The sequence below is a fragment of the Erpetoichthys calabaricus genome, chromosome 12, assembly GCF_900747795.2.
Source record: "Erpetoichthys calabaricus chromosome 12, fErpCal1.3, whole genome shotgun sequence".
Lineage (NCBI taxonomy): Eukaryota > Metazoa > Chordata > Cladistia > Polypteriformes > Polypteridae > Erpetoichthys > Erpetoichthys calabaricus.
The window spans coordinates 82,762,410-82,790,094 of record NC_041405.2 but is presented as its reverse complement, the minus strand read 5'-3'; the positions used below and the strand labels follow the sequence as shown (position 1 = coordinate 82,790,094).

The 27,685-nt window shown below is 37.9% G+C and overlaps 1 protein-coding gene across 3 annotated transcripts in view; it reads left to right on the top strand.

Annotated features, from left to right (window-relative positions):
- mbnl3 (muscleblind-like splicing regulator 3) overlaps positions 1-27,685 on the top strand; it is a 253,728-nt gene that overhangs the window by 175,264 nt on the left and 50,779 nt on the right. For all 3 annotated transcript variants that reach the window (XM_051935117.1, XM_028815762.2, XM_028815760.2), the window contains exons 4-6: positions 882-1,079; positions 15,550-15,792; positions 23,465-23,615. In XM_051935117.1, the coding sequence (XP_051791077.1) occupies positions 882-1,079; positions 15,550-15,792; positions 23,465-23,615 (592 nt within the window). The remainder of the gene's footprint in view (positions 1-881; positions 1,080-15,549; positions 15,793-23,464; positions 23,616-27,685) is intronic.

Below are 27,685 nucleotides of genomic sequence, written 5' to 3'. Positions count from 1 at the left end.
CTGCTAGCTCTCTCCCCTTACCAGTCATACTGCCAACATTCAAAGTTCTTACCCTCAGTTCCACACTCTTTACTTTCCTCCTCTCCTCCTGCCTCGGGCCACGTCTCACCCCTCTTCTTCTCCTTCTTCTTCAGCCAACAGTAGCCCAATTTCCGCCAGCACCCTGTTGGTTAACAGTACTGGTGGCGGTCGTTGTTAACCCGGGGCTCGACCAATCCGGTATGGAAATTTGTATTATTGTCCACATATTGATTTGGCAAAATTTTACACCGGATGCCCTTCCTGACGTAACCCTCCCCATTTATCCGGGCTTGGGACCGGCACAAAGAAAAACTTATTTCAAGATAAATAATACTTTTTACAGATTTCTCTAGATAGTTACTTATTATCTTTGCTGAATTTAAGAGAGGTTGTAAATATGTTCAGATTACATTGGGGTATGTCTCTAATATTGTACATTGGATGTGTACAGATATACAGTATAATATTGATTTTCAGCCTTCCACTGGCCCATTATTTAAACCTCTCAAATCTATATTTTGTACTCATTATAATTTTAAACTAAATAGAATATTTAAATAACAAGTAACATAATGTATCAGTCACTGTCTAAATTGACAAAATTATTTGAGTGAGTCTGGCCGAAAAAAACATCTGACAAACACAATGCCATTTATTTATATTAGAAATTATTAATTGGGACTAAGTGTTTGATGGAATATTATTTCATTTAAACTTGAAAAGGATTATATTAAATGGAAAAAACTCTAGAATCAACTGAATAATGCTTTCTTTTTCTGTTGTTGTTTGTAGCAATTGTCCTTGCTAGAAAGAATGCATTTTGTATTGGCTAAATATGTCTTGTTTTATATTTTCCACAGACCACTTTTTCTGTAACTCCATCGCTGGCTGCAAATCCAACCATGGCATTTAGCCCATTCCTGAGCCATGTGACTCCAGGTGTTGGCCTTGTTCCTGAACTGCTTCCCAGCACACCCATGTTAGTTTCGGGAAACCCTACAGTTACAATTGCAGGCAGCTCTGCTGGACAGAAGCACATGCGTACTGACAAATTAGAGGTACTTTTTTGTCAAGAGATTTCATACACCTTAATGACATTAATATATTTATTTCTAAAATATATGCCATATGTTTTGTTAAAAAAGGTTATCCCATGTCCATTAATGTTAAACCATGTTCTTTGCAGGAGTTAAATTAAAAATGTTTTACTTTCCCACCATCTTCCAGTGCACCTAATTTAGTAATATAAACTCCATTAGAGATAATCATGACTTTTTTCAGCTTTAACAGCTTTTAAAAATATTTTTCCTATAATAAAATGTTTTAGAACCACATGATCAATTTTTGATGTAAAGATAATGTTGTGTACAAACTGAAAATGACCTTTTTAGCATAATAAAATATTTGAGATACTCCCGTCAAGATATTTAAGGCTTATTCCAGTTATCAGTTTTCTTAACAAGATATTGGCCAGTTTAAATCTGATTTCAGGTCACGTCTCTTTCACAATTTGTCATACAAAAAGAGTCTGTAAGCATTAGAACTCAGTTTATTTAAATGTATTTTTATGTTATAGACTTTAGATATTTAAACATATAATTTATATGAAAATATAATCAATAAAAACAAATTTATGCACAATATCACACAAAAACACATTACTATATATATATATATATATATATATATATACAACTTCTCAGAATATACACATATGTATTATATTCATAGTTTTATAAATATCTTATTTTTCTTCTTTCGTCTGCTCCCATTAGGGGTTGCCACAGCGGATCATTCTCTTCCATATCTTTCTGTCCTCTGTATCTTGTTCTGTTATACCCATCACCTGCATGTCCTCTCTCACCACATCCATAAACCTTCTCTTAGGCATTCCTCTTTTTCTCTTGCCTGGCAGCTCTATACTTAGCATCCTTCTCCCAATATACTCATCATCTCTCCTCTGCAAATGTCCAAACCAGCGCAATCTCGCCTCTCTGACTGTCTCCCAACTGTCTAGCTTGAGCTGACCCTCTAATGTACTAATTTTCTTATCCTATCCATCCTTGTCACACCCAATGTAAATCTTAGCATTTTTAACTCTGCTACCTCCAGCTCTGTCTCTTGCTTTCTGGTCAGTGCCTCCCTCTCCAACCCATAACATAGCTGGTCTTACTACTGTCCTGTAGACCTTCCCTTTCACTCTTTCTGATATCCGTCTGTCACAAATCATTCCTGACATTCTTCTCCACCCATTCCATCCTGCCTGCACTCTCTTTTTCACTTCTCTTCCACAATCCCCATTACTCTGTACTGTTAATCCCAAGTATTTAAATTCATCCACCTTCGCCAACTCTACTCCTTGCAACCTCATCATTCCAAAGACCTCCCTCTCATTAATACACAGGTATTCTGTCTTGTTCCTACTGACCTTCATTACTCTCCTTTTTAGAGCATATCTCCACCTCTCCAGGGACTCCTCCACCTGCTCCCTACTGTCGCTAGAGATCACAATGTCATCAGCAAACATCATAGTCCACGGGAACTCCTGTCTAATCTTGTCTGTCAACCTGTCCATCACCATTGCAATTAAGAAAGGGATCAGAGCCGATCCCTGATGTAATCCCACCTCCACCTTGAATGCATCTGTCACTTCTACTGTAGACCTACCACTGTCACACTTCCCTCGTACATATCCTGTACAACTCTTATGTACTTCTCTGCCACTCCTGACTTCCTCATACAATACCACAACTCCTCTCGAGGCACCTTGTCATATGCTTTCTCCAGGTCCCCAAAGACACAGTGCAACTCCTTCTGGCCTTCTCTATACTTCTCCATCAACACCCTCAGAGCAAACATCACATCTGTGGTGCTCTTTCTTGGCATAAAACCATACTGCTGCTCACTAATCATCACCTCACTTCTTAACCTAGCTTCCGCTACTGTTTCCCATAAATTCATGTTGTGGCTCATCAATTTTATCCCCCTGTAGTTACTACAGTCCTGCACATCCCCCTTATTCTTAAATATCGGCATCAGTACACTTCTTCTCCACTCCTCAGGCATCCTCTCACTTTCCAATATTCCATTAAACAATCTGGTTAAAAACTCCACTGCCATCTCTCCTAAACACCTCCATGCTTCCACAGGTATGTCATCTGGACCAGTGGCTTTTCCATTCTTCATCCTCTTCATAGCTGTTCTTACTTCCTCCTTGCTAATCCTTTGCACTTCTTGATTCACTATCTCCACATCATCCAACCTCTTCTCTCTCTCGTTCTCTTCATTCATCAGCCTCTCAAAGTATTCTTTCTATCTGCTCAACACACTCTCCTCGCTAGTAAGTCCTTTTCAACCTCCTTAGTGTCCAACCTCTCATACAACTCATCATTTACTTATTCTTAAGCCTTCGCCACCTCTCTCTTCACCTTGCGCCTTATCTATTTGTACTCTTGTCTACTTTCTGCATCTCTCTGACTATCCCACTTCTTCTTTGCCATCCTCTTCCTCTGTATACTCTCTTGTACTTCCCCATTCCACCACCAGATTTCCTTTTCCTCCTTCCTCTTTCCAGATGTCACGCCAAGCACCCTTCTTGCTGTCACTTTTACTACATCTGCTGTAGTTTCCCAACTGCCTGGTAATTCTTCATTACCACCCAGTGCCTGTCTCAGCTTCTTCCTAAACTCAACCTTGCAGTCTTCTTTTTTCAACTTCCACCATTTGATCCTTGGCTCTGCCCTCACTCTCTTCCTCTTCTTGATCTCCAACGTCATCCTACAGACCACCATCCTATGCTGTTTAACTACACTTTCCCCTGCCACTACTTTGCAGTCTTCAGTCTCCTTCAGATTGACTCTTCTGCATAGGATGTAGTCTACCTGTATGCATCTTTCCTCCACTCTTGTACGTAACCCTATGTTCTTCCCTCTTCTTAAAATACGTATTCACCACAGCCATGTCCATCTTTTTGGCAAAATCCACTATCCTCTGACCTTCTTCATTCCTCTCCTTCGTACCATACCTACCCATCACCTCCTCGTCTCCTCTGTTCTCTTCACCCACATGTCCATTGAAATCCGCTCCAATCACCACTTTCTGTCCCTTGGGTACATTGTTCATCACTTAATCCAACTCACTCCAAAAATCTTCTTTGTCATCCATTGCACACCCAACTTGCAGGGCATATGCACTAACAACATTCATCATCATACCTCCAATTTTCAGCTTCATAATCATTACTCTGTCTGACACTCTTTTCACCTCCAAAACACTCTTTGACATACTGTTCCTTCAGAATAACTCCTACTCCATTACTCCTCCTATCCACACCATGATAGAACAATTTGAATCCACCTGGCCTTACTCCCCTTCCATTTAGTCTCTTGCACACACAATATATCAACCTTCCTTCTCTCCATCATATTTGCTAACTCTCTCCCCTTACCAGTCATACTGGCAACATTCAATGTTTCTACCCTCAGTTCCAGTGTCTTTACCTTCCTCCTCTCCTCCTGCCTCTGGACACGTCTCCCCCCCTCTTCTTCGGCCAACAGTAGCCCAATTTCCGCCAGCACCCTGTTGGCTAACAGTACTGGTGGCGGTCGTTGTTAACTGTTGTCTCGACCGATCTGGTATGGAAATTTGTATTATTGTCCGCATATTGATTTACCAAAATTTTACATCAGATGTCCTTCTTGACGTAACCCTCCCCATTTACCCGGGCTTGGAACCGGCACAAGAAACACACTGTGGCTGGGTTAGTTTTATAAATTTCTATAGGTAGATAAATAGTCTTCTTTAACTATGAACCACCATAGATTAGGAGCCCACACAAGCACACATATACAATTTGTGTGTATTTGTATATATATATATATATATATATATATATATATATATATATTCACGGCATTCGTAGTGTGAATCACAATCTGATTGTATGGGTGGTTACCTACCAGGTAACGCTTGTGGTTGGTCAGCAAGTCAGCTAACATCCGCCACGGTGCCCTCAGTTGTGAGAAGCAGACCATAGAATGGTTGAAATAGTTTACTGTCAAATAATGCAAAGAGTACGTGACACGTGTTTCGCCCTAATTCTGGGCTCATCAGGCGTACACACTCACTGCACTCGCTTACGGGAATCTGCTTCTCACAACTGAGGGCACCGTGGCGGATGTTAGCTGACTTGCTGACCAACCACAAGCGTTACCTGGTAGGTAACCACCCATACAATCAGATTGTGGTTCAGACTACAAATGCCGTGAATGTAATTACCCCGATCTACATGCTGTCTAATAAACGAACCACACGCCGTGGCGCAACGCTTTGGGGCTTCGCCTGTAGCGCTGACGTCCGAGGTTCAATTCCCGTAAGTGAGTGCAGTGAGTGTGTACGCCTGATGAGCCCAGAATTAGGGCAAAACACGTGTCGCGTACTCTTTGCATTATTTGACAGTAAACTATTTCAACCATATATATATACTAGCAAAATGCGCAGCGGCGAAGTACTGCTTTAAAATTTTTATTAAGAAGAAAAGTAAACCTTTTTAAACTGAGGGAAAATATACCAATAATTATTTGTCAAGGATCTCTTTGTATACCACGTTGTCAATTCGGCCCTCCGGTTGTAATATGACCAAGCTGTGCACTGAGCTTACTCTTGAGCATGCAACGTACAGTTGGCCATGTGAAAAGCAATCTTGCCTCAAATCAATGCCAACCTTTTGTAGGGTCTGTCCCTGAGACTTATTAATTGTCATTGCGAAGCAGAGCCTTACTGGAAATTGGAGGCGTTTGAATTGAAATGGGTTTCATCGATAACTTGGCATCCAGCTTTTGAGAGTTTAAACATTCATAAACATCAAAGTGTCCACTACTCAAATTGTCACCTGTGAATCTAAGATGTTTAAGAGGCATTGACGGTTGTCCAAAGGTGTAAAATATTTGGCCATTTCTGTTTACTTGAAAGCGACAACCGAACAATTCAGCGGCAGCCACCAACTCACATGCAGAACCATAGGTGAAGAGCTTAAGCATTTCACTCTTATAGTGCTCCCGTGTAGTATAATTATCTCCTGTACCGTCATTAGTCCACATCTTGAACCTGTCCCAGTCATTCAATACATAAGACACAATGTTCCTCCGGATATCAAGAGTGAGCCTGATATGGCCGTGCAATATGTAACACAGAGAATGGAAAAGGCAGTCGCCATCTCCGGGCATGGAAACCACTCGGTAAGTGACAGTTCTTTGATCGATGGTGATCACCTCGATAGACATGTTAATGGGGGTATGGATGGAACAATAAAGGAAATGGGTACCAGAACAATGTAAACTAAATCTAAAATACCTACACAATAACTATAATCGTAATAAACGAACAATAAAACAGCGGAGAAGCTGTGGATTAAATAAAAAGGCTGCAGTTATCAGCAGGGAGACGTGAATACCATGGCGAAGCAAGGAAGGGAATGAAGAGACCAGAGCGACGGACGGCCTTATATAGGCAGGCAGCCAACTACGTGGGAGGCGTGGGGATGGGGGAACCCAACGCCGCCTCACACGGCGACCAAGCTGCAGGCTTTGGACGTATATACAGTATGTACGTAAGTAGGATTCAGTTAGCGTTGGGAACCCACATACCAAATTTCTTGAAGATGGGCCCATAAGTAACAAAGACCGTTGGAAAGTTCAGTATGGCAGCCGACAGTGGCATCATACCACCGAAATAAGTATGTACCTCGGTTTCAGTTAGCGCAGGGAAGCCGCCTACCAAATTTCATGAAGATGGGGCCATAAATATGAAAGTTTAACATGGCGGACGTTGTCAACCGTTATGACCATTACACGTAGAATTTCGAAATGAAACCTGCTTAACTTTTGTAAGTAAGCTGTAAGGAATGAGTCTGCCAAATTTCAGCCTTCTACGTATACGGGAAGTTGGAGAATTAGTGATGAGTGAGTCAGTGAGGGCTTTGCCTTTTATTAGTATAGACTAGCAAAATACCCGCGCTTCGCAGTGGAGAAGTAGTGTGTTAACGAGGTTATGTAAACATATATATACATATACATATATACATATATATACATATCTACATATACACATATCTACATATACATATATATACATATATATATATATATATATATATATATATATATATATATATATATATATACATATACACATCCACATATATATACATATATATATGCACATATCAACATATATATATACACATACATATACACACATACATAAACACACACATATACATATATACACATATCTACATATACACATATCTACATATACATATATATACATATATATATATATATATATATATATATATATATATATATATATATATATACATATACACATCCACATATATATACATATATATATGCACATATCAACATATATATATACACATACATATACACACATACATAAACACACACATATACATATATACACATATACATACATACATAGTGCGTTGTAACACGGGCTGTGATTGTTACATGGGAGGGAGACGACAAATCACAGCTTCCCGCTTTCTAATTGGGCCTGTGATTGGTGCTTTGACTGATGCCCAGATCCCACAGTATCTCCCCTTAGGAGAGGTGTTAGGCAAGTGTAATTGAATAGCGGTGCTGCAAGTTTAGCTTTACACCTGTTTTTAAGGCTTATTGACTGAAAGGGGCTTTCATGAAAAAAGTTAGGGCTTTGCTACAGGATACACCCTCCACAAGTTAAGGAAATAAAAATAAAGGTATATATTTCTGTCTTATTTAAACCTTTTAGGTTTGTATGCGGGCGGCATGGTGGCGCAGTGAAAGGTGCCAGTTAGGAGACCCGGGTTCGCTTCCCTGCGTGGAGTTTGAATGTTCTCCCCGTGTCTGTCTGGGTTTCCTCCGGGTACTCCGGTTTCCTCCCACAGTCCAAAGACATGCAGGTTAGGTGCATTGGCGATTCTAAATTGTCCCTGGTGTATGGGTGTGTGCGCCCTGCGGTGGGCTGGCACCTTGCCCGGGGTTTGTTTCCTGCCTTGTGCCCTGTGTTGGCAGGGATTGGCTCCTGTATTTAGGATATAGCGGGTTGGATAATGGATGGATGGACATTTGTATGCATAGCCCCATTTGCCTGTTTTCGTTTTTTTTCTTTCTTCAGTAATATTTCAGCAAACCCGGAGCTTGTCTGTTCAAATCCTGGTACTGACACCACTGTGTGACCCTGAGGAAGTCACTTCACCTGCCTGTGCTGCAAAAAACAAAAGTAATGTAACAAATTGTACCTCAGATGTTGCAAGTTGCTGGAATAAAGGCATAAGTAAAATAGATAAATATGTATTATACTCATAGGAACTATTCATTTATTTTCAGTTAAGTCATCTACAGCAAACCTATATAAATGAGGGTTTCTCCTTTTTAGATAGTGCAAACTGTTTCTTCTTCATTGAGGTTTTCTCTTGGAGAGCTTTTTTCATTTCATTGAAAATTAAAGCAGCAGCTGCCAAAATATGTAGCTTTCTTATTAATTTTTCAACATTGTGTAAAATAACTTTATAAAGTAACATAAAAGGTTTAAATACTGGTTATCCTTTTACACTAAAATATTACTAAAGAGATACAAAAAAAAGTAAAATGCATATGTTGTTTTTCTTTAAGGAGATTAAATATTACTGAAGAAAGAAAAAAAAAAAACTAAAACAGCCAAATGGGGCTATGCATACGAACTTAAAAGGTTTAAATAAAACAGAAATATATACTTTTATTTTTACTTCCTTAACTTGTGGAGGGTGTATCCTGTAGCAAAGCCCTAAGTTTTTTCGTGAAAGCCCGTTTCAGTCAATAAGTCTTAAAAACAGGTGTAAAGATATTGACAATAAGCTATGCAAACCCACCAAGACATGGAATCGTTTAAATCAAGGCGCGAGTCAAAAAACACCATCCGATACTATTAGTTAACCGTTAACACATTTCTATATGTATTGTATGCATACAATACAACTGATAATATGTTGCGCTTATTTATCTGGTGTACCGACATTTTTGCTTGTTTAACGGGTGAAATCCAACGTGGTTTGTGCCCTTCAGAATGAAAACAGTTTGCATTTATCTTTTTAATAAAAGGCGAGCTTTTAAGCCTGAGAAATCACCCCATGAATGCACACGTTTAATTGCACATGTGTTAATACTGGTTATCCTTTTACACTAAAATATTAGTAAAGAGATACAAAAAAAGTAAAATGCGTATGTTGTTTTTCTTTAAGGAGATTAAATATTACTGAAGAAAGAAAAAAAAAAAACTAAAACAGCCAAATGGGGCTATGCATACGAACTTAAAAGGTTTAAATAAAACAGAAATATATACCTTTTATTTTTACTTCCTTAACTTGTGGAGGGTGTATCCTGTAGCAAAGCCCTAAGTTTTTTCGTGAAAGCCCGTTTCAGTCAATAAGTCTTAAAAACAGGTGTAAAGATATTGACAATAAGCTACGCAAACCCACCAAGACATGCAATCGTTTAAATCATGGCGCGAGTCGAAAAACACCATCCCATACTATTAGTTAACGATTAACACATTTCTATATGTATTGTAAGCATACAATACAACTGATAATATGTTGCGCTTATTTATCTGGTGTACCGACATTTTTGCACGTTTAACGGCTGAAATCTAACGTGGTTTGTGCCCTTCAGAATGAAAACAGTTTGCATTTACCTTTTTAATAAAAGGCGAGCTTTTAAGCCTGAGAAATCACCCCGTAAATGTACACGTTTAATTCTTTATCACTTCAAACAACTGAACTATCCAGAACATTTCAGGCATACATCCAGCATTCAAACTATGTATAAAAAGCACAACTGTTAAAGGAATTCAGCATTTCTTAATTGAAAATGTTCCTTTAATCCTCAACATGTCTCAGTGAGTCGTTCTGGTGGTTTTACTTGACGTTTTGATCTTCTGGTTAATTGTGTTTGCAGTTGAGATGTTCTTTCCTGATTTATACTTGTTTTCTCGTTAATATTTGTTTCGCTGGTGTTAGTGTTCTGATTAGAGGTTATTGGTCCTTTGATGTCTCGACGGTTTCTTCTTAGAACATCTCCTATTACGCAATTCCGTCACATACTGGTCTATTGTTTCGCTGCGTTTCTGGAAACATGTAAAAAACTTGTGCCGCTCAAACGTCACATTGCGCTTTGGGTTGCAATACGTTTCGATTTTTTCAACTATTTTGTTCAATTTCATATTGTCTCCATCTTCTTCAGACTGAAAATTGTTATACACCTCTAGCGCCTCTTCGCCAATTACATGTAGAAGCATAGACGCTTTCATTTTTTCACTTTTCCTATCTGCTTCAATCGCAGCAAGATACAACTCGAATCTCTGTTTAAGTCTTTTCCAATTTTCAGCTACATTTCCCTTTAACTGGAGATTTGGTGGGGGCTGTAATCCTTCCATATTTTTTTTTCTCCTTTGCTAGAACGTCTTATCGCTTTCTGACCACGTTTTCGGGTTACTCACAGACACGAGACTCGTTCAAAAGCTGAACCTCTTCTTCACATTCCTCTTCCAATCCGCCACTTCTGACACCATGTAGTGATCTTGTTAGGTTCGTAGTTTAATCAATACACAGGATTGAAAGATATAATAACTTTTTAATAGACAGACTTTAGAGACATTTACTGTACAAGTTACTACTCGTTCTTTAGTTCACGCCCATTCTCCTACTTGCATCGGCATTCACAGGCATTACTAATCATTCTGTAAGTATCCCTTAATAGACCTTACTAATCAACTATCATTACAAAATCCAACGTGGTTTGTGCCCTTCAGAATGAAAACAGTTTGCATTTACTTTTTTAATAAAAGGCGAGCTTTTAAGCCTGAGAAATCACCCCGTAAATGCACACGTTTAATTGCACATGTGTTAATATGTATGCTTACACAGTATTAAACCCACCAAGACATGGAATCGTTTAAATCATGGCGCTGCGCTACCTTCTTCCAGATCGGCCCCAAGGCATTTCACGTGATTACGTAGGAGGCGTGATGACGCGATACGCGACTCTGCCCCCGTCCATTACAGTATATGGACAAAAAAGAGGTTCCAGTTATGACCGTTACGCTTTGAATTTCGAAATGAAACCTGCCTAACTTTTGTAAGTAAGCTGTAAGGAGTGAGCCTGCCAAATTTCAGCCTTCCACCTACACGGGAAGTTGGAGAATTAGTGATGAGTGAGTGAGTGAGTGAGTGAGTCAGTCAGTCAGTCAGTCAGTCAGTCAGTCAGTCAGTCAGTGAGGGCTTTGCCTTTTATTAGTATAGATATATATATATATACTAGTCATTTGGCCCGTTACAATAACGGGCGCTAGAACAGTAGTGCATAACCATTAGTAGGAACAGTCTATATTAAATGGCAAGGGACTTTGACCTCATTCTTTTTGTTGCTCGTATTTTTCTTTCTTTCAGCTTTTCTTTTGTTGATGTTTACTTGCTGAGCTGTCCATTCTTCGTGGGCTGCCGCCGTGTATTGTGTGTCTTTAATTTTCTGTGACAGTAATACTGTCTTGTACGGCTCTATTCAATAAGGGCGCGCACAAAAAGGCGAGCTTCAAAAGGGCGACCTCAATTGAGCGCGGCGAATAAAGGCGTTCGTAGATAATTTAGTTTAAATGGTTCTGGAATATGTGAAGAGCAACAAAGGTGCAGATCTTTATTTATGCTCGCCTTTATTCGCTGCGCCCAATTGAGGTCGCCCTTTTGAGGCTCACCTTTTTGTGCGCGCCCTTATTGAAGGATACCGTCTTGTATGTCTGCTGGCTTGTATGTCCGTAATATACCTTTAATTTTCTCAGGCGGTAATACAGGCGTGCGCGTCGGTAATATGCCTTTAATCTCTTCTGACAGTAATACTGGCTTGTATGTGGCTGTAATATGCGTCACTGTATTGTGTACCTTTAATTTCCTCTCGCAGTAATACTGGTTTGTATTTCCGTAAAACGCCTCTAACTTTCTCTGACAGTAATATCGCGCATCGCACCGTGCCCCGCGCATGCGCACTTCACCAGAAGACACCTTCACATGGACACCTGGACGCACACGGGGATTTTATTAAAGAGGATATATGTATATATGTATATATATATATATATATATATGTATATATATATATATATATATATATATATATATATATATACAGTATATTTATATATATATACTGTATATATATATATATATATATATATATATATACTGTATATATATATATATATATGTATATAGTATATACAGTATGTATATATATATATATATATATATATATACAGTAATCCCTCCTCCATCGCGGGGGTTGCGTTCCAGAGCCACCCGCGAAATAAGAAAATCCGCGAAGTAGAAACCATATGTTTATATGGTTATTTTTATATTGTCATGCTTGGGTCACAGATTTGCGCAGAAACACAGGAGGTTGTAGAGAGACAGGAACGTTATTCAAACACTGCAAACAAACATTTGTCTCTTTTTCAAAAGTTTAAACTGTGCTCCATGACAAGACAGAGATGACAGTTCTGTCTCACAATTAAAAGAATGCAAACATATCTTCCTCTTCAAAGGAGTGCGTGTCAGGAGCACAGAATGTCACATAGATAGAGAAAACAATCTCTAGCAAACAAATCAATAGGACTGTTTGGCTTTTAAGTATGCGAAGCACCGCGGCACAAAGCTGTTGAAGGCGGCAGCTCACACCCCCTCCGTCAGGAGCAGGGAGAGAGAGAGAGAGAGAGAGACAGAGTTTGTTTTTCAGTCAAAAATCAATACGTGCCCTTCGAGCTTTTAAGTATGCGAAGCACTGTGCAGCATGTCGTTTCAGGAAGCAGCTGCACAAAAGACAGCAACGTGAAGATAATCTTTCAGCATTTTTAGACGAGCATCCGTATCGTCTAGGTGTGCGAACAGCCCCCCTGCTCAATCCCCATACATCAGGATCACAGATAGTCAGCGCAAGAGAGAGAGAAAAGTAAGCAATCTAGCTTCTCAGCCATCTGCCAGTAGCGTCCCTTGTATGAAATCAACTGGGCAAACCAACTGAGGAAGCATGTACCAGAAATTAAAAGACCCATTGTCCACAGAAATCTGCGAACCAGCAAAAAATCCGCGATATATATTTAAATATGCTTACATATAAAATCCGCGATGGAGTGAAGCCGCGAAAGGCGAAGCGTGATATAGTGAGGGATCACTGTATATATATAGTATATATGTATGCCCAACTTAATAAAAAGATCAATTGTCTGTGTATCTTTGTGGTGTCCAGTTGCTGCATCTCTGTCATTCCAACAGATGCCACATTACAAAACAAACTTATGACAGAGTGCCATATGAAATAATTACTATATAGCATTAAGTAGCTAAGTGGCAATAAATGCATTCCTTACTATAAATGTTTTCAATATATGTGTAGCCATTTTGCAAATAATGTTAAGTCAGGGTCAGAATATGTTTTGGCTTGTCACATTTAGATGCATTTTAAAGATATTGTAGTAGTATCAGTAGTAGTAGTATTAGTAGTAGTAGTAGTAGTAGTAGTCATGTCACATATACAGAGTACATTGAGATTCTTACTTGTAGTGATCAGCATTACATTTTTTTCTTTTATTAATGTTGTTTGCATGATGATTTCTGAAATTTAGATGTTGGAGTAACATTTGAACTTAAGTTATTGGAATTATGATTATAATAATCTGAAGCCTTTGTAACAGATAGGGGGCGCTGTCGTCCCCTTGAATCCTCAGACTAGACATCAGACACCAGATAAAAGTCCAAATATTATTTTTATTATAATAACAATGTGCACAAAGCAACCTTCCACTCCACAATACTCAATAAACAATTAATAAATTCAATACAATACACAATCCTCCACTCCCAGCAGCTCAGTCACCCTTCCTCCCAACTCAGCTCGCTGCTGGGATCTCCCAGAGTCCTTTTATATATCTTAACCCGGAAGTGCTTCTGATTCCCCAGCACTTCCGGGTCAGGTGAAACTCCTCTTTTTCTTCAGCCCAGAAGTACGTCATTTCCTCTGGCCCTGTGACTAGGACGTACTTCCCGGTTTTAGTGCAAATATAAATCCTTATGCCTCCCTGCAGCGTCCTTTGGTGGCCCCCCATGGTATCCAGCAAGGCTGTGAAGGAAAACTCCAAGGTCCATGATACCCTGCTGGAATTCGGGTCATCTCCACGTTGCAGGGAGAGCTCCATCTGTTGGCTTGGGGGTATTGGCTGGGATAAACTGCTGGCCATATATCACACCTTATAAAATGCAATTTCAAGTAAAGATTTGAAGTGTATGCCTTGCATCACTCTCACATTGTTGCTTTAGATGACTGTTTACATTAAAAAACTACCATTGTCCATACATTTCATGGCTACATGGTGATAAATTACTTTTAAACTAATTTTCAATGAAGTTTGAAGTATCTTAAAATTATTCCTGCACCTTCAGCTATAAATTACATTTCAGATATATACAGTAATTTATATATATTTACTATTTCATTCTAGTCTCCTTCATTAAAGAAGTTAAAATTTTAAAATAAAATAACAAAAGTGGGTAAAGTATGCTGATATTCAAATAATTTCACAAACTAAAAGCCAATGTTGAGCTGAATTAATATAAGGTGACAGCAGCCACCAGCACTTTCATTACTTTTCCAGGTATCTCATTGTCTAAAAACACATTTAAAACACTAAAACATTCTAGCATAGTAAAGCTGGACATGTTTTCAGAATTAAGCAATTAGTTTGGGCAGAATGCTATTTAATTAGAGAATATGCTGTGTGGGTTGTGAAAAATATGAGTATGGCATGGTGATGCGTCAAGGTGTTTCTGAGTTAAGAGCATTCTTAATAGTGTGTTATTTATGTGTAATATTTTAACTTTGATGAAACAGTGACACTGACATAAATTTACTACTTGTTTTTATTTTCACAGTTTTAAAAATTAATAAGCATGTCGCAAAATATCAAAGATTTAGATCAATGTATTAATGATTTAATGATCTGATGTTCAAGTTTACTATTGTCCCTGCCCAGGCAGTGGATAGTCTTTGGTTCAGATGATGAGTGAATGTTTTAATCCATAGGACTGTTTCTGCTTAAAGTATCACTTTTTGCTGTTTTTTGCTAATATAGCTATAGAAAAGGTATTTTGAAGGAAAATTATCACTATTGTTTTCTCTCTGTTACAATTGAATACTATACAATATTTTTAACAGGTCCTCCAGCATGCATTGTTCTGGCCATCAGTGTGAATGCTTATTTTTGTAATATCAACAACATACTATAAACCAGACAGTATTTATATTCAAAGATGTATATGCTTCAAATTACATTTATTATTGTTTGCCTTGCATAGTTGTTTATCATGGTGCCATGTGTAATTTCTACGTTTTATTTTACTATATAAGGAGAGTATCTCACAGGTTGTTTTTATTTGTTGTACCTTAGGTATGTCGTGAATTTCAGCGAGGCAACTGTACACGAGGAGAAAATGACTGTCGCTATGCCCACCCAATTGAAGCAGCAATGATTGATGGGAGTGAGAATTCGGTAACCGTCTGCATGGACTATATCAAGGGTAGATGTACGCGAGAGAAATGCAAGTATTTCCACCCTCCAGCCCACTTGCAAGCCAAAATTAAGGCAGCACAGCATCAAGCCAACCAGAATGCAGCTGCAGCTGCAGCTATGGTAAGCATATTTGAGCAGATGCTTTTGTATTCTCCTTTAATGCCTTTAAGCATTTGTGTGTTATGACATTTATCTTTCTTTTCTGTTTTGCCTATTTAGGCACAGTCTCAATAGTGTGCTTCAATGGTAATGATTGTTGTTTTTATTTTTTTCTGTCTCCTTCACCTTTTATCTTTAATATCCTCATGTTGTAACCTAAATATTTTATCTTTTCCTTGACAGTAGTATATTCTACTATGTAGTGGGTTTCCCATTATGATAAACTACTTTTTTCCATTTGACATTCTGCAGCTTGTGATGTTCAAAAACTCTTCTAGATGGTCCAGACTTCAGTCTTCTAATGCTACTGGGAAAACTAGTACATTACCCCTTTTTTTCTTTTTTGTAATGCAGATATTGGCACCATGATATTGTGTTCATTTATCATCTAATAATTCTTGAAAGTTTGCTGTGGGAATTTCTAAATGATTGCATTGTAAATTTGTTCAGTTGGAGTTCCAGTTGCAGAGTTTTCAATGAAAAAGGAAATTGTTTTTGAATGTATAAAATAATGTAAACTGAAGTGAAGTTACATGATTAAACAGAATAGTGTTTGTCAGACTAATGAAATACCAAAACTAATTGTTTGTGAACAAAATCTGATTGTGCAGTATAGGTGGATGCTTTGGAAAATATAGATTTCATAGCCATTGACAAAACAACAAAATAGCTACCTTTCCTTGGAAACGTGACAACATTTCTTTAATGTAGTTGCCAGGTAGTGCCATTAAGTTACATTGAGCTTCCAGCCCATTCCTGAAAGACCAAAATCATGAATACAAATTCACATGCTGTTTGTTTTACTTTATAAGGGAACCTGTCTACACATATAAACAGTAGTGTTTAAATAAATATATATATAAAAAAGCAAAATATCATGTACTTGACTTCAGTGAGGATGGCATGTCACTTTGCATTGAAAAAATAAATGATTATTGTATGACAAGGGGGCTCCACCCCCTGCTCGCTTCGCTCGCCTACCCCCGGCGTTGGGTATCCTGAAATACATGTTTTTTTTCTTTGGAATTGTTTCAATTTCATTATTTGCACTTGTACTTTAAAGCTTCATTAAAAACAATTGTTTTTGGAGACACATTGTGATAATGCCCGTAAGTGAATATTGTTTCTGTTTCTCTAATAAATAATCTGACCTTTTGTAATGTTTGTCCCAGTGATTTATCGATTGTCATAGCAAATGCTATTCTGACGGTAAACTGTAAACATTTTCATATGAATGGCATGTCACGATCTCCTGTGGTGTGTAATGTTATTTGCGGAATATATACATTACCTTTCTTCTGTTAAAATTTGCATCACCTCTCCGTGATCATCAATATATACCTGACCGAATTGTGTATTGTTTGAAATTTAAGTTGTTGTTGCTTTAACTGTTCCGGGACTACAGATTCTCATAGCGTATGGTCCATTATTGTGTAAACGCACGTTTTCTGCATTGAATGATGCAAATGCGAAAAGACTTTGTTGTTTACTCTTTGCCTTTAATTTTTCTGACCTCGATTTGTCCTGCTATTTTTTCAGTTATTCCTGGCTCTGATGATTAATCACCTTTTGTTTGCGGTAATGCGATCTTTTCCATCTTTACCTTGATACTGTAGCGACTGACATGATAAAATGTCACAAAAGTTTTACTTGAACAATCGCCGACTTCCTAACCCCAAAGACAACCTTCTAGCACCCTATCCAACTCCCCCCCTTACCGCATCAATCAACACCCCGCTATCAGTCTTCCGTGCCAAAAGCTATTCTCACGGTAAACTGTAAACATTTTACTACGAATGGCATATGACGATCTCCTTTGGTGTGTAATGTTATTCGCGGAATATATACATCACCTTTCTTTTTGCCTGTTAAAATTTGCATCGCTTCTCCGAGATCATCAATATACAACCGACCGAATTGTGTACTCTTTGAAATTTAATTTGTTGTTGTAACTGTTGTGGGACCACAGATTCTCATAACATATGGTCGATTATTGTGTAAATCCACGTTTTGTCCATTGAATGATGCGAATGCGAAAAGACTTTGTTGTCTACTCATTTTTTCAGACCTGAATTTGTCCTGGTATTTTTTTAATTACACCTGGTGCTGATGATTAATCACCTTTTGTTTGCGGTAATGCAATCGTTTCTATCCCCCCCCCCCCCGGGGAAATTGCAATTCAATACCCCGCTATCAGTCCTCCATGCTGTACTCCACCTTCCCTCAATCGGACCCAACAGTCACTTAAAACCAAAAAGCCCTCAACCTGGCTGGGACGCTACAATACTTTAGAATTTCAGAGCTTTCATATTCTGTACCTTTGCCTGCATGTGTATCATGCTATCGTTTGTTTGAGCTTTTCGAATTCCACTGCTTGCATAATCTGTTATCTGCCTTTTTTTCTCTCCAATGCCTTTGGGTCTCTATTCTCCACATTGTCCTTATACGCTTTATATGCGCTGAGAGCACATGATTTGTGTGTACTATTTGCTTTTACACGATTGATTTTTTTTCAATTGGTGTGCTCTTATATATTCCGTACTATCTTTGTGGACCTTTGCGGACCCCGTAGTGTGTCACGTTTGAGTCTGGGGTGCAGTGCAGAAGCCTCTTTTCTGTGTGGCTATGTCTTTAGTTATGGGCACGTTGTTTATCCAGGCGGGCTCGTGTTTGTATATCCGTCATTCGAGCTCGTTCATTTTGAACCCCATTTTGAACCCGTGCCTGCTTTGCTTCCGCAGTTTCAGACGCGTGTTGTAGGCACCTGCATGCATTGATCTTATCCAGGTGGGCTCGTGTGTGAATCGTTGAGCTGTATTGTGTTTCAATGTGGTGTAAAGCGTTCAGCGGTTTGTACAATCCCAAGCAGCACATTATTCCTAACTTCACTCCGCAGTAGTGCCACTCACAATATGGCGGTGACGCCTGCTGCTATTTCCGTTAGTTGAGCTGTACGCGCATGCGCAGTACGTCTCATGGTCCCATCGCTGTGTACCTGCGTCCATGCCATCTGGTTTACCATTCTCGGTTAGTAATATGGATTGTTTGGTAAAACAAAGCATTAATATTGCAGTTGGTTTATCTACAAATACATAGGTAATGCTGCTTATCTACATTTAATATGAACACACTGGGAAGCCATCATTTCACAATTATGTATGCTCCAGAATCCAGTGCTGCAACTTTGTCTGATGTCATGTTGAGGTGTTCATATTCCTTCTTGCACCTTCAGCCATGTTTGGAAGCTTGCCATGTTATATTCATTAATTTTAATCTTGTGTTTTTGGCTTTGAGTTTTTTTTTTCTTTTTCTGAAAGCAAAGCAAATATGTGTAACCCTCACACAGGTCACATGCCTTCTCATAAGTAATGCATATTCATTAAATTTCTTTGCATTTTGTGATTGCTCTTATTTGAGTAAAGCTTGCTCCAGACCAGAATTCTAACTTTGCTTTATTTTTCCTGTGTAAGCTAAAGTTAGAATTAAGGGCAACTCAAAACAAATAAATGTACAAAATAATTAGCGTTGCGCTGAAAATCACTTTACAAGTCCCATTGTGTTTATACTGCAGCTGCTGCAGGCACAGAACAGGAAGGGTGTGCAAAAGATAAACAAAAGTGCATTAACACACAGCACCAATTATAAGACAGGGAAAACTCATGCTGCACATCTGAATTCCCCAACCCAGAATTAAACTTTACCCAGCTATACACCCAATGCTAAAGCAGCCATAAAATTCAGCTTCCTCAGGCTTTGTAGTAGTAACAGTAGTATTGGTAATAGAAATGTCAGATGTAAAGAGTACAGTGAAATTTGTACTAGCACTGTGATTATTACAATCTGGAAAGCAGGATTTGTATAGCTTTTACTTATCAATTAAATATTACAGGGTATTGTGTTCAGGTCCCACTAACGAAAGTTAAATCAATTTCTTATTTAGAAAATATGTTATGTCACACAATATAGATGTGTTCTGCATGATACTCTGTTTTCACACACACATTCTTGCTAGTCTCCTACCGTTCTCTCCATTTTCAAAATACAAACACACAGTGGCACAGTGCTGTGCCTTTATAACTGCATACAGCAGCTTTCTACATTATTGCACGAATACAGGATTTGTACATCTCTGATGCAGATTCAGAATTGGAGGTTGCTTTTAACTTTTTTTTTTAAATCAAAGTAAAAGTTGTATTCAGCTGTACGGTGGTAGATATGTGCCTTATGTGTCATCACTGATAAAGTAAGCTCACTCTGTTGTTTTTTTTATACACCTACTATAAATAAATTTAACTCACAATGATCATACTTACTGGCTTTATATTGCTGTTTCTAACCATACTTACATAAATCTCTTAGATGCCACATTAACATACTTAATTTATGCTGAAACAAAGCCAACAGATTTTGTTCATTTAATATAGAGTTACAATTAGTCTTGACTACTGTTGTAATTATCCTTCTACTGTAAATTAATTTTGTAATACACTGAAAATGGTATGGCTGTTTTCCACATACATGGTTGATTCACGGTTGTATTAGGTTGATTCAACTTAAAATGCATACATTTTTTAGATTTAAATACATGATCAACTCAGGTAAAAACAGGTTGGCGGTAGTTTGCTGTATGTGGGGCTGTTTTTCAAAGCTGTTTCTATATTTTTGCAGTATGCATAATGTAAGATATTTTCAGCATCTCAGTAGTATATAAAACATATTAAAAGCTCTTCCTTTCAGAGTTCCTAGGGTATGATTGGGAAAGGATCTTTCAATTAATATCTCTGAAAAGGAGGGGAAGGCAGCCATACATAGAACACACTCTACCTCCATACTGTATGTGCAAAGCAGTCTGTCATTCAACTTAAAATCTTCCACAGATCACATTTAACTTATTTAAAATGCCAATATCCAAAATGCATATATGGCAAAATTTAACCTGTGAACTTTGCAATCTTGCTTTAGCCTCACTGGGCCACATGTTTTGGAAGCGCACCAAATTAACATCATTTTGATCAAAAATCTTTGAATACCTATCAGACAGCCTTGGTGTCACAATCACCCCAAACCCATTAATTGATGTGTTTGATGTACTCCCAGATGGGCTTAAAGTGAAGAAATTGTAACTGCCTATTCCACACTACTAGCACATGGACTTATTTTGCTTAACTGGAAGAGCTCTAACTCACCTTTTATATGTCAATGGGTAACTGATGTTCTATACTATCAGAAACTGGAAAAAAATCAAGTTCTCGCGTAGATGATCTGTTGAAAACTTTATTTAAATATGGCAAGATCTAATTAGTAAAATTTTAGACTAAGCATTTATATTGGGGAAAGGACATTCTCCCTTCTTTGTTGTTTTAAAAATTTTCTCTTGCTGTTGACTCACCTCTCTTTATATATATCACATGGCCATTTTGACATTAACATTTTCTTGGCTATTCAAATAGAATTTCATTTTTGACATTAACATTTTTTCTAATTTTCAAATTCATCTATCCATTATCCAATCCACTATATCTTAACTACAGGGTCATGGGGGGTCTGCTGGAGCCAATCCCAGCCAACACAGGGCGCACACATCCACACACCAAGCACAATTTAGGATCACTGCATGTGTGTGGACTGTGGGAGGAAACTGGAGTACCTGGAGGAAACCCACGCAGACACGGGGAGAACATGTAAGTTCCGCACAGGGAGGACCCGGGAAGTGAACTCGGGTCTCCTTTAACTGCAAGGCAGCAGTGTTACCACTGCGCCACTGTGCCACCCAATTTTCAAATTGAATTTCAAAAATATTTTTTGTGTTTAATATGTTCTTTTTTTGTTACATTTTTATCGTTATTTGTTTGACAACATTGCAATTTCACTTTGTTTACAAATATTGTCTCAATCACCTTTGATTGGTATTAATTCTTGTGCGCAGCCATATTGTTTATGATAAATGTGGCCATTGTCAGTCACATGGGCATGACTTGTAGCATTATTTTTCTGGGTCATTTTGACTTTTTGGCTCAGATCATTTGCTTACCCAGCAAGTGATAGGCACTTGGTCTAGCGTTGGTTATTTTTCCTCTCTGCATGTAGTACAAAATGAGTTGCAACCATGTATTTTGGAGGAGCAGTCTAGATTGAATCTAAATTTAGATTTGAAAACCCTTCATTATGTGTAAAATAACAATTTTCAAGATATTTCCTTCATTCATATATATTAAAGGCGCATTCTTTTTTTTTACAGTCTCTAACTTATTTGACAAAAAAATTGTCAAAATGAAAAGCAATCAGTTTAAATTTAATGCAATAAAACGGTGCCAAAATTAAATGAACCATGCGCATATGCATTGCAATGTTGTTAACATGTTGCTTTGTGTTTATATTTTGACAAGAATAGTCTTCCATACTAAAGAACACCTACTAATATACCATTATAACAGCATGCCACAAACAACTTCAGAGCAGCTGTGCTCCCCATTACAAAGCAGCAAAAAAATCATTACATTTCTTTTTGTTAAAATATATCCATATACATTAGTATAAACTTCTTAGGAAAACTGGGTGAAATGAATAGTGTTGTAACTGAGTGTAGCTAACCTCAAAACAAACTGAAAAACTTTGCAATTATTGTGATTTGAAAAACTGATTGTGTGAAACTTTTACTTAGTATTAAAATGTTCTTTGAATCATTTCATAGCATATATTATTGCATATAGTTCAAATGTCCCATCAACTGCAAATAAACATTTTGATACTGTAAACATTAAATTTTATGTTGTACAATCTACATTTGTGCTAGTCTTCTACCAATTTGTTAATCATTATTAACTTTATTGTTTGTCCTTAATAAAAAGAAAACAGCAGCACAATAAGCAGTGCCATAAAGACACATTGTAAAATTCTGCATGTTAAGAGCAAAGTAATGCACAGATATCAATATCTTCCCAAATGGTTAATATTAAAGGTTGAAACCAACAAGTGCAAACAGTGGGCACCTGAGAACATGACAGGCTTTCATTATTTCGTACATGAAATCACACACACATATACATATATCTATTTTTATATATGTGTGTGTGTCTATATATTTATTTGATTGCAAATATATTTTATTCTTAGGGCAGTAAATTAGATCAGTGGTTAGCTCAGGTTTAAATTCTGGCTAAAAGCTTTCGTGTTTTATCTTGGCTTTGTGGATTTCCCCCCAGGTACTCCAGTTTCCTCCTGAATCCCAAAGATTGGAAGGGTGAATGATGACTGAAAATTGGCCAGGAGCCAATAAGAGTCTATGATTATACTTTGTAATAGTTTCATTTTTGCCTTCCTCCCATTACCACTGGTACAAACTTTGGCTCCTTGACAGCTTTACTTTCAATAAGCAATCTCAACAAAATGGATGTTTGCATATAATCGTTAAATGGCTGTTAACATCAATGGTTATTTAAATAGTTACATCTCCATCAAGCATATTTTAAAAGCTCAAAACCTTTAATGAGTTCTTATATTTATTGTTTAAAGTTTTATATATTTTTGTTTGTAATGTTTACCATGTGATCAATAACATTTTTTCCTATTAAGCAGAAAGGCCTTAAAAATCAACAATTTATGAATGTACTGAAATTCTGCATTTTCCATACAGGCTCTCCCTCCAGGGACTCTTCAACCATTACCAAAGAGGCCAGCGCTTGAAAAAGCCAACGGTGCCACAACAATGTTTAACCCCAGCATGTTCCATTACCAGCAGGCTCTGGCCAACATGCAGCTGCAGCAGCCAACTTTCATACCAACCGGTGAGCATTAAGTTTTAGAGCTTAAAATTTTGCTCTTTGTGTTTATGTTAAGATAATATTTTTAGTTCTATTCTGTAAATGACTTAAACATATAATGGTTTTAGAAGTTATGCAACTCTTGTTGTTAGGGTGAAAGTTCAACCTTTTTAGTTGAAATAACAGTTTTCAAATGAAACTAATATAGGAAACAAATAGTACAACATCAACAACCACAATACAACAATAACTGTGAACGTCAGCAGAAGTCATCTTTCAGTCTTTCAGTATCTTGTTTAACCACCAATTTGTAGCCAATATTGCTTATTATCTCTTGTGCACGGAGCCAAAAAACCTCTGGATCTTCAGTTGCTGAATATTAATGCCATTAAGTGCCCAATGAAGTTGCATTAGCAGGCAGAGGGTTACATCTTGGGATGTTATGACACTATGAGAGAAATCGGGCCATAGCAGCACCAATACACAAACATTCCTTGGGTCAATTGTGAACACAGCAGGACTGGGTGTGGTTAGAAGGTCTAAAACAATTTTTTTTGTGAAAGTAAACAAACTATAAATACTCTTTTCTCATTTCCAAAAATGTTATGATTATTTTTTCTTTTTTGTGTGTTTATGTATATGGTGGTTTTATATGTATATATATATATATATATATATATATATATATATATATATATATATATATATATATATATATATACATATACATATAAACACCTTCTACTTAAATATACATTGTGATACACAGCTCATAAGGGCAGGTGTCCCAACTGGGATGGGACAAGGTTCCTTATTTAGATGGGTGGCCAACTTTTCAGAAGCACAAGAAGGAAGACAAGGATTGTCCAACCTATGCCGGGAGATAGGCACCAGATACCAATGTGGAAGTGGGTACACTGCCGTCCCATCAAGGTTGGACCAAGGAACAGTACCTGGCTGGGAGGCCAGTGTGCTGAAAGGGCAGGGGGAGACAACATGTCAGGACTATATGCTTCCCTGATACGTTAGGTGGCAGCATCCCTGAGTGACTCTACTTGTACAGGCACCTGCAAGACATGCTGGAAACTGTATTTGCGAAAATAAACCTTATTTATTATACTGGGACTTGTGTCATGGTGGTTGTGGTTAGGGTTAGTGTGTCGCAATGCTCCCTGCTGGTCACAACAGAAAAACAGAGAGAAACAGAATTTCCTCTAGCAACCTCAAAATTATCCAAAGAATCAAAATGAATTTCTATCCATCAAAATATAGTATTTTCTCATAGCCTGCTGCTCCCACCTCTCTCTCAGCTGCCACGTGTAAACCCTGAAACTTATCAGCAGCGGGATTCAAACACTGCAGTATTAGACAGCACCTGTTTTAGCATACTGAGCTAAAGAGATAGCTCTCTCTTAGCCAGCTGCCAACAAGGCTTCAGACCTTACAAGTAGCAAAGTCATTTTCAGCTGCTGAATCTTTCAGCCTGCTACAGGGAAAGATATACTTGAGTGTCAACACAACATATCAAGATAGAAATCTGGACATTGTACCACAAACAACTGAACAGCACCTTTTCCACTCCCTTCTCTCACTCTTAGTTCTGGCCTGACTGTTCTACCTGGAAATTGAGTGTTTGCCAATGCTTACCTTCCCACTCTGTACTCAAGTTCATAATTGTGCTTATACCAACCAAATTTACTTCCAGTGCTAAACTTGCGTCCAAGATTGTGGGTGCCTCCAGTAAATCCATGATGCCATCTCTCAAGGGCTGTTTTCTGGTGATTTCGGGTTTACTTGCACCCTGAGTCCAAAGAATTTATTAAATGGCTAAGTCTCAGATGCAGCTAACTAGCTGCCAACTCTCTTAGTAGAGCAGCATATTCCCAAATGTTAACTTCTGGGACCGTGTTTACTTTACTGGCCAGGAGTTGTTGCCACTTCCCGTGTTTCCAAGTTGACCTCACTTTGACTCTGGTCAGAAGAGCAGACATTTCAAACTGATGAATGATCCAAACTGATGGATGTCTACCATTTTCTATTATGTGTCTTCACACTAACATTAACTATCATTTTAAGGCAGTTAGTACACTTAGGTATGGAGCATTTTTCTAATGACCCCTTTCTCTTTGACAACTCCGTGCCAGCCCAGTAGAGCCTCACTGCATGTTCTTTTTGTAGGAATAACATATAAATGCAAGGTTCTTTAAATTTTTAATTATTTCTACACCGCTATTCAAAGATTTACTGTTTATCTACTGATTATTTATTAAATCATGTTTTTTTAGTATATAGTTGAACAAAACAGTAACTTGTAAAATGGACTGCAGCTTGCAAAAAAAAGCAGAGCTAATTTCTGCATGAATATGTGTATTTATGTCAGGTGTGTAGGTGGTTCCAAAATGGTGTTTTCAATTTCAGGGGCAGACAGATTGTTAATGTTTGTAGTAGTCAGCTTTGCTACTAGCTTTGCAAACTTGGTAATCCAGGTGTGCTTTCTGGTAACCCAGTTTTATATATGGGTTTGGGGGATACTGCCATCTTTTTACAGCAATATTTATTTATAAAGTATTGTTGCAGAGTCAGATGGGTGCATAGCATTCCATCTTCTACCACAATATATAAACGCTTCCAGCTTCTTGGAAAAAGAATATTTTAGTATATAGATCATTTTTAAAGGATTATGTAATATTGGTGTGTTTTTATTTCAGTGTGTACTAACATATCTCTCTATTATAAAAGAAAATCTTGAGACAAGACTATTGCCAAGAGATTTTTTCAAGTCCCTCATCTCAGCCATTTGAATGCTTTTGTCAGACACAGTTCCTGCGCTCTCAGCTCTTACAAATTTTTACGTTTTCCTCACTTTAAGTTCCCGATAAAAGAAGACTTATTATGTCCAAATCTTATTGAAGAATTTCATCCCGAACGGTTATCGACAGAAGAAATGAGTACACGGGCAATCCTAGCACAGAGAAACGATGAAGTCAAACGAATTAACGCGAAAATTGATGATCGGTTACACAGCAAATTGGTTAAATGTGTATCAATAGACTCTGCTGAAACAGTTGGTGTTGATGGTGCAAAAGATGAAAATATCAACTTACAATATCCTGTAGAATATCTACAACAGTTAACACCGTCCAGTCTTCCACTGGCCGAATTACTGTTGAAAGAAGGGGGTATCATAATGTTATTGCATAATTTATGTATGAGTGATGGGCTATGCAATAGGACATGATTAGTTGTATTCAAAATTGGTTGAACAATTCTGACATGTAAAATTTTAACAGGTGACAAGAAAGGTAAGATAGATAGATAGATAGATAGATAGATAGATAGATAGATAGATAGATAGATAGATAGATAGATAGATAGATAGATAGATAGATAGATAGATAGATAGATAGATAGATAGATAGATAGATAGATAGATAGATAGATAGATAGATAGATAGATAGTTTATTAATCCCAAGGGGAAATTCACATACTCCAGCTGATACAAAAACAATATTAAATTAAAGAGTAATAAAAATGCAGACAATAACTTTGAATAATGTTAACGTTTACCCCCCGGGTGGAATTGAAGAGTCGCATAGTTTGGGGAAGGAACAATCTCCTCAGTCTGTCAATGGAGCAGGAGAGTAACAGCAGTCAGTCGCTGAAGCTGCTCCTCTGTCTGGAGAAGACACTGTTTAGTGGATGCAGTGGATTCTCTATAATTGATAGGAGCCTGCTGAGCGCCCGTTGCTCTGCCACGGATGTCAAACTGTCCAGCTCCATGCCTACAATAGAGCCTGCCTTCCTCACCAATTTGTCCAGGCGTGAGGCGTCCTTCTTCTTAATGCTGCCTCCCCAGCACACCACCGCGTAGAAGAGGGCACTCGCCACAACCATCTGATAGAACATCTGCAGCATCTTATTGCAGATGTTGAAGGATGCCAGTCTTCTAAGGAAGTACAGCTGGCTCTGTCCTCTCTTGCACAGAGAAACAGTATCAGTATAGATGTAGTATATCTTCCGCAGATAATATTAGACACAAAAGGAGATCTTGATATGCCATTCATATTAAAATGTTTACAGTTTCCCATTAGAA